The following is a 12,132-nucleotide window of genomic DNA, read 5'->3' on the forward strand; positions in this document are numbered from 1 at the left end:
AATGAAACTGAAAACAGCTGAGTATTGTTTTTCACGCTGGGTGACAATACAAACTGCCAGGGAAGGAGGAGGGAGTGCGTGTGGTTTCCAAGGGAAAGCAGCCTCCTACAGGGACCTGCAGTTATTGCACAGACACAGCAGCGACACCCCGGCTAAAACCGCAGGAAAGCAGCCAGGGACCGGCGCGCACCTTGCTCTGCCGAGCCTGAGCCGCGCTTTGCCTCCCAGCGCTCAGCAGCCCTTCCCCAGCTGCCAGACACCGCGATCCCACCGCGGGCTGCAGACACACGGACACCTTCGGCCGGGGAGCTTCGCCGTTCCTGTTTATCTCAGGGTGCTTGCTCAGATGGGAATCCCTTTGGGAAGATCTGACGGGCTGTGCTTTGCCTCTGTTTGAGATTAGTCCTGTAAACCATTGAGAGGCAGGGAAGTAAGAGTTTTCTCTCTTGAGAGGAGACCCAGGAGATGGATGGCTTTGTCTCACAAAATGTCACACTGCCAGGCGTGCCAGGCAGGACAGGAGGCTCACAAGTCATTGGTTCAGCCAGCTGGTGGGGGAGCCTAAGAGATAGCATAAACTGCTTGGGAAGATAAATATCAACAGAGCCCTTTTACTTGGAGACTCAGCATACCTTTCAAACTGCCTGGTCACTTTGTGGGGAATATGACATCGTAACTTTACAGTATTTTAGCAGTGTTGCACAAAGAATAACCTTTGGAGAGGGTAACAGAAAATTGGCAGTGTATCAGAAACTGAGCAAAGAACAAAATCTTTGATGTGCAAATAATCAGTCACCTGGTAGGTGTAATTCTGCCATCATTAACATGATTTCTGCTGAACTGGAAGGATCAAAATATACATTGCTCTGTAAAATAACCAGTCTGAATTGAGATAACACATTATTGAGTGCCATTCAAAAATCAATTATTAAAATAAAGCCCTTACTTGCATGGCACGATGACTTTTGCATACCTGAAGATTCAAACAGACATGAAAAAAAAAGCTGGGAAAAAAGCATAGTGAAGTGCTTTGAAACAGCTTTGGAATGTAGGCCACTCAACCAAACTCCATGAAACCACCGAGCTCCTTCCTGTCAGGGCATGAGAAAGCTGTAAATTGTGGTAAAAGCTATTGTTTTAGTCACTGTCACCACAAATTGAGGGAAAAGAAAGCTCCACAAAGGGATATCCATGTCTGCCTTCAGAGAGGAAATGGAGATGCAGTCATTCCCTGTGGATCCGCAGGCTGGGTCAGGGCACAGCAGGGCTGGGGGCAGTGCCCTGGAGTGGAGGCTCAGTGCCCACTCCCAGGGCTGGGCAGTGCAGGGGGCGAGGGAGGCTCGGTGTGGTCCCCGTGCCAGCTGTGCCACAGCTTTGGGACAGGAGGCTGGAGCTGGCATGGGGTGTCCCGCCAGGAGCAGGCAGCATTTCCAGAGGGTGACAGTGCCAGCTGTGCCACAGCTTTGGGACAGGAGCTGGCATGGGGCATCCCACCAGGAGCAGGGAGCATTTCCAGAGGGTGACAGTGCCCAGTTTGGTGCCAGCTGTGCCACAGTGTCACAGGAGGCTGGCATGGGGTGTCCCGCCAGGAGCAGGCAGCATTTCCAGAGGGTGACAGTGCCCAGTTTGGTGCCAGTGCCAGCTGTGCCACAGCTTTGGGACAGGAGCTGGCATGGGGTGTCCCACCAGGAGCAGGCAGCATTTCCAGAGGGTGACAATGCCCAGTTTGGTGCCAGCTGTGCCACAGCTTTGGGACAGGAGCTGGCATGGGGTGTCCCGCCAGGAGCAGGCAGCATTTCCAGAGGGTGACAGTGCCCAGTTTGGTGCCAGCTGTGCCACAGTGTCACAGGAGGCTGGCATGGGGTGTCCCACCAGGAGCAGGCAGCATTTCCAGAGGGTGACAGTGCCCAGCCCCAGCGAGGATCAGCTTCCCTCCCTTGGCAGTGAGTGGCAGCGTAAGGAGCTGTTTCGGCAGGAACACGAGCTCACATGCCTGGGGTTTGTGGCAGACTGGAAAGGCTCTCCTCAGCAGCAACCAGAAAACACAGCTCTGCCCACGTGGAGTTCCACACCGTGGATGGAGCTGTCAAAACACTTCCCACAGCTGAGACCTGGAGGACACAGAAACTCTGCTGCTCCCAGAGCCTTTACTGGAGCAAACAATGCTGTGTGCTGCGCTTACAGTAACTACAAACATCAAACATCTTGCCTTTCTTCTCCTTCCACAGATTTTCCAAACTGCAAATGGTGAATCAGCAGATAACTCCTCAGATGGAAATCTGGCAGCTTTGTTGCCTCTGTCTGTAGCTTTACAAGGATAAGTTTGCTCATGGGAGCTGAGGAGGTGAATGTGGAAGGACAGCTGGGTCAGTCTGCAAGTGATGCTGGTGGAACAGAGGGTGTTCTGTCACTGGGCTCAGAGGATTTGAGATTGCTGCGTTTGCAGCAGGGATCAGGGCTACACTCAGGCAAAATCCCAGCCCTGGGATCAAGCTATATCCTTGTGCTGCTCTGCCTTGGGTGCCATCTACATTAATTCAAAAGCTGGTTTTTGTCCTGCACGACACAGATTGCAGGAGCAGATTCCCTTGGGTTTTCAGCCACCGTGTGTCCAAACAATGTCTCCAAATTTTTGGGTGATGAGTTCAAAATATTCCAAGCCTAATTCCAGTGATTCATTTTGTGGTTGTTCAACATGAAATGCCCTCAGGTGTCAGATTTCCAGAGGGGTTAAACACTCACAACTCAAACGATTCAGTAGCTCTAAAATACTGTTACAAAACCATGGGAAGATCATATTTAACCTAGAGAAATTCAGCAAGACATTTCTGAGCTAACTATGCATCATCCCTTCTAATAAAGGAAGGATCTTTTAGACCAACTTCAACCAAGTGTATTATCCAATTTCACAGGGAACTGAAACATCTGTCACAATGTGGGGAAAAAAATGGGGAGCATTTAGAGGTTAAGCTGATTTTCAGTGTGTCTGTTCAGATTTTCTTTCCCCTGATTGTTAACTTAAGAGCACTTGAGCACTGTACAGCAGTGTCTTAATTCACTTAACTCTATTTTCTCATAGGATAGAAATTAACCGAAACATAACTTTAAATATTCCAAAAATTACATAGTTACCATTATATCAGCCACCCACTGTTTTATTGGCCTCTGCGTTACCTCTGTGTCCAACCAGAATTTGATTCCCAATGTCTCCAGTTCTGTGCCCTGGTTTCCAGCCATACACACTTCTATTCTCTGCATGACTGCATTTTTTTCACTAATTCTGACTGTTCTGGGGCTTCAGGTGCCTTCAGTTCCCTCATTTTAGCAACTGAGGAATTATTTTGGACATGATTCCAGAGAACAGTCAAAAAAAATTTGAATCCCTTGTCATTAAGGTAGTCAGGGCTAATATGAGATTTTCTTATGTGAAAAGTAAGCATAGCTGGTAAAATGCACAGAAGTAAAATGCATAGAAGTAAAATTTAATTTGATTTGATTTCTTGTCATCTCCATATATCATACTTTCCTTTTCTCTTGCTGCTTCACTCCCACCTATTCTCATAATCTGCAAATTACTTTAGTCTGAGCTATTTCCTGTGTGTTAACTGCATTTCATTGGCTGCCAATTCAGTTTTCTGTTTCTGCACTTGCATTTGTATTTAGGAAACATGATGAAAATTAATATCATAATTATACCATTCAAGCAAATCATATGAATTAGATCTGTGTCTAGCCAGCCAAAAATATCTGTGGTTGTCATCAGAGTGTGCATTTTTCCCTTTCCCAGCAGCATCATCAGGCAGTGCTGTGGTTTAAGGGCAGCCAGCAGCTGAGAACCCATCCCAGATGGAACCTGGGCAGGCAGAGGGAAAAACTGCTCCCTGTGTTACTCCATGGGCAAGGACTGCATAAAGCAAGAACAAAAACCAAGCTCTTTTCCTTTGTAAGCACCACCTTTTAACTTGCTCCCAAAATATTTATTCTGATTTCCTCAAAGCCCTTGCAGAAGTGTGGCACTGCTCCTCCTGAACAAACTCCTAACCAAACAAGGCACTAAAGCCACGCACCTTTTGTGCTTGCGCGGCTGCAACACCCCTTTTACCCACACCTGATATTTGTGAGCAGCTCCTGCTCCCCCAGCGGGGCTGTGTCTGTGTGTGCTGCTGTGGCTCCTGCCCTGCGCTCTCTGTTCAGCCCAGGCCAGCCCAACCTCCCTGCCAGGACCCCACACTCACCCACCCACCCGGAGGCAGCAGGAACTCGGCTGTGCAGCAGAATGAGCTGCAGGAAATGCACGAACGCTGCTGGGACCGTCCCCAGAGCAGCTGCTTGTTACCAAGCAGATCCCTGCGTAACCCACCCAAGCCATTCCTGACCCCCAGCTCCAGGGCCAGACCTGCTGATGGCCTGGGCAGCTGCTTTGAGAAGTCTCACATCACTTCATGCCAGATTTGTCCCCAAAGTACAGCCAGGGTGCCTGAGAGATCAGCTGCTTGTCCCACACACCTCTGTAACTGCAGAAACTCTGGACTGTGTGCTTCTTTAAACTCAATGAGACAAGGCAGCTGTTTTATTGCAGAATATCAGGGAAAATCAACCAGGTGAAATCTGAATTATTGCTTGCGCTGGGATCTGAGCAGATTTCTGTCCAGGCTATTTTCACATTCCCATTTCATTTGGACTCAGATTTAATTGCTGGAGCACAGACTCCTTTTATTTCAGAGGGGCCTGCTTGCATTTCTTAAAGTCTAAAATCTATGATGAGTTTAGACAAATCATAACTAACCTTTCTTCCAGGGAAGTAAACAACAACCTCACTGAATTTGATGCCACGCTAATTACATTATTAAAATAATGTCAGACTGTAAAAAGCAATGTCCATGTGGTGGAGGTTAGGATTTTTCCTTTGTCATTGCACGACTGACAAAGGAAGTAGAAGTGACAATTTTGTGACTCAGTTAAAAACTGAATCTGTCACTTGTGGAGTAATAATTGGAGAATAATTAAAATTTCTAGATAAGAAAGCTCCCGTGTGTCTGCAGAAACCCACTAGAGGAAGCTGTGACATTTTCACAGCCAGAACAGAAAAGATGGCATTAATGCTTCCACAGAAGCAACCAGCATCCCTCAGAAGGGAAAGAATCAAAGGCAGCTCCTGCAGATGCTTCATGCTCAATACTCATGCTGCACACAACTTTTTGTGCCACTCCAAGACCTTTTGAAGTATTCACATTCTGCCATTAGCTTCAAAGGGAAACAAGATTTGCCTTGCAAAACAATCAAGAGCTGCAGCTATCTACAGACAAATTAATTCATGGCAGCTTTGGTTGCAACAGCTACAGAATTCAGCAAGATGATTTCACTGTGTCAGTGATGCGTTCTGCAAAGGGCCAAATTCACACACTTGAAACACAAAGGATAATGAATCCCCAACCTATCAGAATCACAGGATCGTTGAATGGGTTGGGCTGGAACAGCTTTAAAAGTTCATCTGTTGGGAGGAGAGGGGAGGTGCTGAGGAGGTTGCTGGGTGCATGTTGGGAGTGGACACCTTCACTGTCCCAGGCTGTTCTGAGCCCATGCAACCTCCCTTAAACCCTGCCAGGGATCCAGGGGCAGCCCCAGCTGCTCTGGGCACCCGTGCCAGGGCTGCCCACCCTCACGGGCAGGAATTCCTTCCCAATGTGCCACCCAAACCCCTCCCTGCCAGTGTGCAGCCACTGCCCTTGTCCCTCGAGCAGCCCCTCCCACCTTTCCTGCAGGCTCCCTTTGCAGCCCAGGACAGAGGTTTCAGTAACATGCTGTACAGAACAGATTCCTCTGACGTGAATGGGGCTGGGACACCTTTAGTGCACCCAGCTTACACACTCACCTCATGCACATACATTAAGACAGCGAATTTTATAAAGATATTTATTGTGCAAGAATGATCTTCATGCTCATTTACAATGAAATAATTAGTTTTAACAAATAATCATGCCATTGCTTAATTTCAAATCTAAACAGAATATTTACATTCAAGTTTACATCTTTGTTCAAGTTCCATGTACAATGTTGTCAGAATTAAGCAAGAATGCATCTTCAAATCAATGGTTTTCTGTTGTTTTTTTTTTACAATAGACTATCATCACCTTTCAGACTTTTACTGGAAATGACAAATTTCCTGTCTGTGCAGTACCCTAATTTCCCAGCTACAGCACTGGAAAAGAACAAAAAGACCCCAGTGGAACCAGTGTCAGACACATAAATCAATCTCCAATTAGCCAGGCACTCAAACAGGAAGAGGCTGCAGGATAACCTCTGCACAACTCATTTTTGGGGGACTGTTTGTGTCATCCTTGAAACAGATCCTGCCTCAGGAAAATGAACCTCAGGACAATTCTTTCTCCAAGTCTTCAATAACGAAAAGATCTGCTTTGTCAATACTGAAGGGAACCTCTTGTGTTAGCACCAGACACACCCTCAACTCTTGGTTGTGTTCTGGGGTTTTTTTGTCCCACCACAGGGATGCCCAGGATCACAGCACTGTGGTCTGGCAGCTTTTAAAAAACAATTAAAGAAACAAACAACAGCCCCCAGCTCCCAAATACAAGAACAACAACAAACTAAGAAAACATACTTTCAATGAGCAGAAATTCAAACTGTAACTTTTTGGTACTGCTTTTTCTCTCCACACTCTATGATGTAAAGGAATTCCAGAGTCCAGCCCATGTTTCCTTGGCTTGCACACAAATCTCTCCCTTCTTCATCAAAGGTTTCCAGCCCAGACTTCTCAGGCCCCTCCCTCCCACCCTGACCTGAGACAGACAGACAGACAGACAGACAACACTCACACTCAGAAATGGTTCTGAATGACAACTTAGCATGGTCCCACTGAACAGCTCAAAATGGAACAGAATTTTTCCTTCCTTCCTTCCACAGTTCCATGAGATGCCTGCTGTTCTAAGCCACGTTCTCCTGTGAGTGCTTCACGTGCTGCCTGGTTTCACAGAGGCCAGAACAGGACTAAAGGAGCAGAGCTCAGCTGCAGCTCCTGCTCTGACTCACCTCAGTCACACAACAACAAAGAATGATTGTCCTGGGGCTGGGCCGTGAATCCATGGACAGACACTGACGGTGAAGATGCAAACGCGGAGATTCCCCATTGTGAGCGACCTCGGTGCTGGGCAGGGCAGCGCTGTGCCCTCACGTGGTGACGTCCCCAGCAGAGCCCGCGGGCTGGGCCGCGGCTGCGGGAGCCGGCACGGGCAGCGCCTCCAGCTCCGACTCGCGCACGAAGATCACGGCGTCGCCGCTGACGTTGATCAGACACTGCGCCTGCAGAGGAACCAAACACCAAACTGTCACAGGCACCCAACGCCAAACTGTCACAGGCACCAAACGCCAAACTGTCACAGGCACCCAACGCCAAACTGTCACAGGCACCCAACGCCAACCTGCCACAGGCACCCAACGCCAACCTGCCACAGGCACCCAACGCCAACCTGCCACAGGCACCCAACGCCAACCTGCCACAGGCACCCAACGCCAACCTGCCACAGGCACCCAACAGCCACAGGCACCCAACGCCAACCTGCCACAGGGGCTGTGCTCACTCAGAGCTGCTAATGCACCTGCACAGAAAAATCAACACAGCAGGACAAATTTACCGCAATTCATTGCTGAGGGAACCTGTGCCAGCTCCTTTTCTATGTGCTCCCTTGTGTGCTGCCAAACATGCAGTGGGATTCCTGGGAGACCACCACAGTGAAATATCTGCACATCTGTACCTGCTTTCCTTACTGTTTTGAACAAATTTAATCTACTGGATATTCTGCTGGTGTCTTCACAAATCAAGGTTTGTCCCTTTACGTACTAAATGGAGCATTTTACATCAGCAACTCCAGGTACTTTACATGGAGTTAGGATGGAAATCCTACACTGCAACATCAGAAATATCAAGAAAGTTCTGCACTACTGTGTAACTGTCTCCTGCAATTTACTTATTCTAGCAAGCTTAGATTTTTATCTCTCTGGGTATTTATGAAACATCCTCATAATTTTGTGTTAATACAAGAACACCCTTGGATTCTGCAAACATAATCCAAGATATCAAGAAATGTTGCGCAGCTCTGGCTTTACAGCACTACTAGTTTTTTAAGACATAAAATGCACATTTGTATCATACTGACCACAAGAGCACTTGTCATTTCACACCCCAGTGTACCTGATTTTTGTTTGGGTTCTCCATGAAAACACACTGCTTCATTATGTACGACACAACAGCATTCCCTCCCAGAGCTGCAACGTGGGCTCTCACCATGGCAAACACTTCAGCAATGAAGGCGTGCAGGAAGCCACTGACACCACCCTCCTGCAATGGAAAAAGACATCACAGATGGCACTGGGCCTGGCTACAAGGTGCTGGGTACTTCCCTTACACATCTCTCAGCTGAACAACTCAGTGAGTCCCACATGGTGGGGAGACTTTAAAGCCATTCCTGTTTGAAGGGTCAGTCACAAATCAGATGGAGAGAGAGCATTGACAGGGGCCTGCAGTGACAGACAAGGTGGGATCCTTGCTGGGATCTGCTGTCACAGACACCAAAGCTCATCAGCTACTGAACCTGTACCTACACAGTCTGCACTCAGTCCAGCAATGTCCTGTGACCATTTCCCTGCTCTGACATCCTTCTGAAAACACTGTCCTTTTCACGCATGGATTTCTCAAGTTAGAAGGGGAAGGTGAAAGTAACTTGCAAGATCTAAACAAAATGTTTGTCTGATCCAAGTTTCTCTAGAGAGTTCGCAGCCTATTTTCAGGAAGACTGATCATTTTTACTAACATCTGGTCTGTAATTTCAGCAATGTGTAATTGGGAAAAACCAGCAAACTCTTCAGCACTGACAAGCAAGGCAAGAAGTACACTCTGCTTCTGTGGCCAAAAGCAAAGATACAGCTACTTCCCAAAGGACAGGAAAATTAAAAGGAACATGGCTTGCATTTTCGCATGCTCAGAGATTATCTGTTTTCCCAACACAGAATGGAGCTCAGGGACTGAACCTCACCTCTAAGCTGGTTGCATGGTCACAGACTCAGGGTGTAATTTTTGATGCTCAAAACACAAAGTTTAGTTACAGAGAATGCACAGAATGTAATGTTACAAGTCAGCATAACATTATCTATGATTTGGGCAATGTTATATTAACCAAAGAATTAACCAAATACACTGTGAACCTTCCTCACTGAGCTAGCTAAACGAGAGAAGAATAGATGACTTGTATTTTTCTTGAGCATTTAATTTGGGCTCAAATGATCCCATCCTCTACCACTGCTGGTCAAAGACACATTTTTTCCATAGAGTTCTGTTTAAGAACTCCCTGGTTTAGTGTTCTGCCCAAATCAGCAGCAGTGGCAGTTGTTAACTAAGCCCTTCCTAACAGTGCCAGACAGAAAATGGCTTCATGTGCTCTGTGACAAGAGCAGCACAAAGGAGCTCGTTCTGCACTCAGCACCTTCCCCCAAGCGACACAAGTTCTACCCCCTGGCTGTGCCACAGCTCAACTCAAACCTCTGATTCTTACAAATAACACAAACTTGCTCCCTGGCACCAAAGGCAGCCCGGCCACGCAGCTCACCTCGCGCAAGGAAGTGGTTTCTCGGATAAAAAACATGTTGATTATCCCAAGGTATTTGGTTATTTTCGCCCCAGGGAGGAAGGAAAGAGGAGTCATCTTAACAACTGAGACAGTGGAATTGGTGCCCGACGGGACAGAACGGTGCCTCAAGTACCCCTCAGCCAACGGACTTGCCTTTTCAAGGGACGTAGCTGAAAAACGGGAAAAAACAGCAGGAAATAACTATCGAGATCCATCAGTGCTCCTCAAAACACAAAAACTCTTCTTTATGGTTTTCCAAATAGCTTGGTGACAACATTCAGCTGCCTGTGATGCTCAGCCACATACGTGAGAAAGGAAATCATCATGCAAAGCATGCAAAAGGAGACAAGAAGCTGGAATGGCATTTATTGAGAGAGTGGCATTCCTGCGAAAGGAAAACATTGAGGCGAGCAGCTGCACACACAACCGTCAGTTATAATGTGAAGGTAAAGGAAAAAGTGCCAACATTTTGAAACATGTATTCTGCTGGAAGAACAAATTATAGGAAGTGTGAAAGTTGTTGTGTTTCCCCAGTGCAGCATTTTCCATTAAAACAGGTATTAATCTCTGCTAATTTAAGCAAGATAGTCAGACCTGTGGCCAAAGAACTGCTGAAAACCAACTCACCACTTGCTAATTTAGTGACCATTGCCTTGACTGTCCCCTTGGTGATTGCTTCCTGTTTCTCACCCCCAATTTTCCAAGATCATACATACACCTACATCCATGCAGTGGATGTTATACAATTAGTAGGCGTACACACGTATGGAGAACTAATTACAGCAAGACTTCATTTGGCTTTTTATGCTACGGTTCATCAACCCTACGTGAGGTTACAGAACAATGCCAGCAGTTTTCACCCTCACATGAGATCTGCAGTGCTCCTGCCGGGCAGGGCACTCCCCTAAGTCACCACTGGGAAATCAGAGATATGTCTGAGATTATCAGAACGGGGTAGAAACAGCCGCCTACTTGTCTTAATTGATCCGCGCCTTATGGTCTGAGCTTTCAGTTTAATGAGCTCTATCCAGCTGTTGCATCTGTCTGCAAAGGAACTGTAATCAACTGACGTTGCTGGAAACACAGACAGAAAAACAAAAGAAAAAAAAACAGAAAAAAATATGGATGATGTCTCTTGCTCATCTCAGCGCTCCTTTGTGAGGAGGCAATGCTTCCTGCCTGAGAGAGAACAACCATCCGTGTGCAGCTCTGCTAAGAGCAAGAGTTACAGGCTGGGCTTGGACTGCTCCAAACCAAAGTACCAAAGCACCCATTTCTGGTGGTGTCCCACCTCTGAACCACTGCCTGAGTGGGACTTCAGCACTGAAAAAACATGCAAATACAGTCATTAAGGACTTATGCTAGATTAGGTTTTTTTATCATCTCAATTTAGGCTGTAAGTTATGGCTTTTTAAACTTGATTTAAGCCTTTTTTAGTTTTCATTGCTTTTTTTTCCCTTACAAAGAGCTGCTGATCAGGATTTAAATTTCCCGAATGTCTTTATCAATAACTAACCTACAGAGTGAAAAAAGAAAAACCTTTGGTGATGAGGATAAGAGTCACAAACTGAAACAACACCTCTGTTTAAACACAAATGAGTTTCCCTTAGAGAACACTCTCCCCTGCCCCACATCCTCCCTCCAACACCCCTCCCACTAGCATTACACTAGGAGTAAGAGTTGTTTCTGCTATGACTTTTGGTATTAGTTGCAGGGGTGTTTGCACATCTTTAAAAAAAAGGGGGGGTTGCAAACACCGTTTCTTCATTACCCTGAAGAAACGGGAGGAACACATGCTGACTTCAAATCAACACAGGCAAAACAGCTCTCTGCCCAGGGACTCGTTGTCTGTCACATCAATGCACCCGACAGAGAGGCTGTCATTACCACAAATCTAACTTTATCATGAAAAATCACACCAAAATATTAGGATCTCATTAAGCCACACCAGAGCATGCACTCTCAGTTAAGTAGTAAACACTTCCTGGAGTAAGACTCATCCAAAAAGAGTATACCAATATCCCAAGAATGCTCAATCTGTTCTGGCAGATGGCTAAATTAAGGGAACTCACCTCTCTGAGCAGCAGGAATACCTGTGTGGGAGCTTGCACCCTCCAGGGCTTCTAACAAAACAAAATTAATTGCGTTCAGATCATCTATTAGGCACAGTTACAGGACAACAGCTTCCAAGCAAGATGGCAGGGACTATTTGCAAGGGCCTGGAGTGAGGGGCAGGGGGAACGGCCTCCCACTGCCAGAGGGCAGGGCTGGATGGGATAGTGGGAATTGTTCCCTGCAGGGCGGGCAGCCCTGGCACAGCTGGGGCTGCCCTGCATCCCTGGCAGTGCCCAGGCCAGGCTGGACCTGGGGCTGGAGCACCTGGGATGTGGGAGGGGGCCCTGCCATGGCAGGGGTGGAACGGGTGGGATTTAAGGTCCCTTCCCACCCAAACTACTCCACTGTTCTGTGACCCTTATGAAAGGTTTTACAGTCA

The 12,132-nt window shown here is 47.1% G+C and overlaps 1 protein-coding gene across 25 annotated transcripts in view; it reads right to left on the reverse strand.

Annotated features, from left to right (window-relative positions):
* Nucleotides 1–6,792: 6,792 nt before the first annotated feature.
* The window catches only part of C2CD5 (C2 calcium dependent domain containing 5), a 53,607-nt gene continuing 48,267 nt past the window's right edge, over nucleotides 6,793–12,132 (reverse strand). For 15 of the 25 annotated variants that reach the window (XM_064734158.1, XM_064734176.1, XM_064734194.1 and 12 more), the window contains 5 exons: nucleotides 11,711–11,761; nucleotides 10,611–10,712; nucleotides 9,618–9,808; nucleotides 8,207–8,353; nucleotides 6,793–7,317 (listed from right to left, as the gene is read on the reverse strand). In XM_064734158.1, coding sequence (XP_064590228.1) covers nucleotides 7,186–7,317; nucleotides 8,207–8,353; nucleotides 9,618–9,808; nucleotides 10,611–10,712; nucleotides 11,711–11,761 — 623 coding nt within the window. In that variant the 3' untranslated portion in view covers nucleotides 6,793–7,185. The remainder of the gene's footprint in view (nucleotides 7,318–8,206; nucleotides 8,354–9,617; nucleotides 9,809–10,610; nucleotides 10,713–11,710; nucleotides 11,762–12,132) is intronic. The other 10 variants (XM_064734168.1, XM_064734289.1, XM_064734325.1 and 7 more) reach the window with 3 other exon arrangements.

Source organism: Zonotrichia leucophrys, chromosome 1A, assembly GCF_028769735.1.
Source record: "Zonotrichia leucophrys gambelii isolate GWCS_2022_RI chromosome 1A, RI_Zleu_2.0, whole genome shotgun sequence".
Lineage (NCBI taxonomy): Eukaryota > Metazoa > Chordata > Aves > Passeriformes > Passerellidae > Zonotrichia > Zonotrichia leucophrys.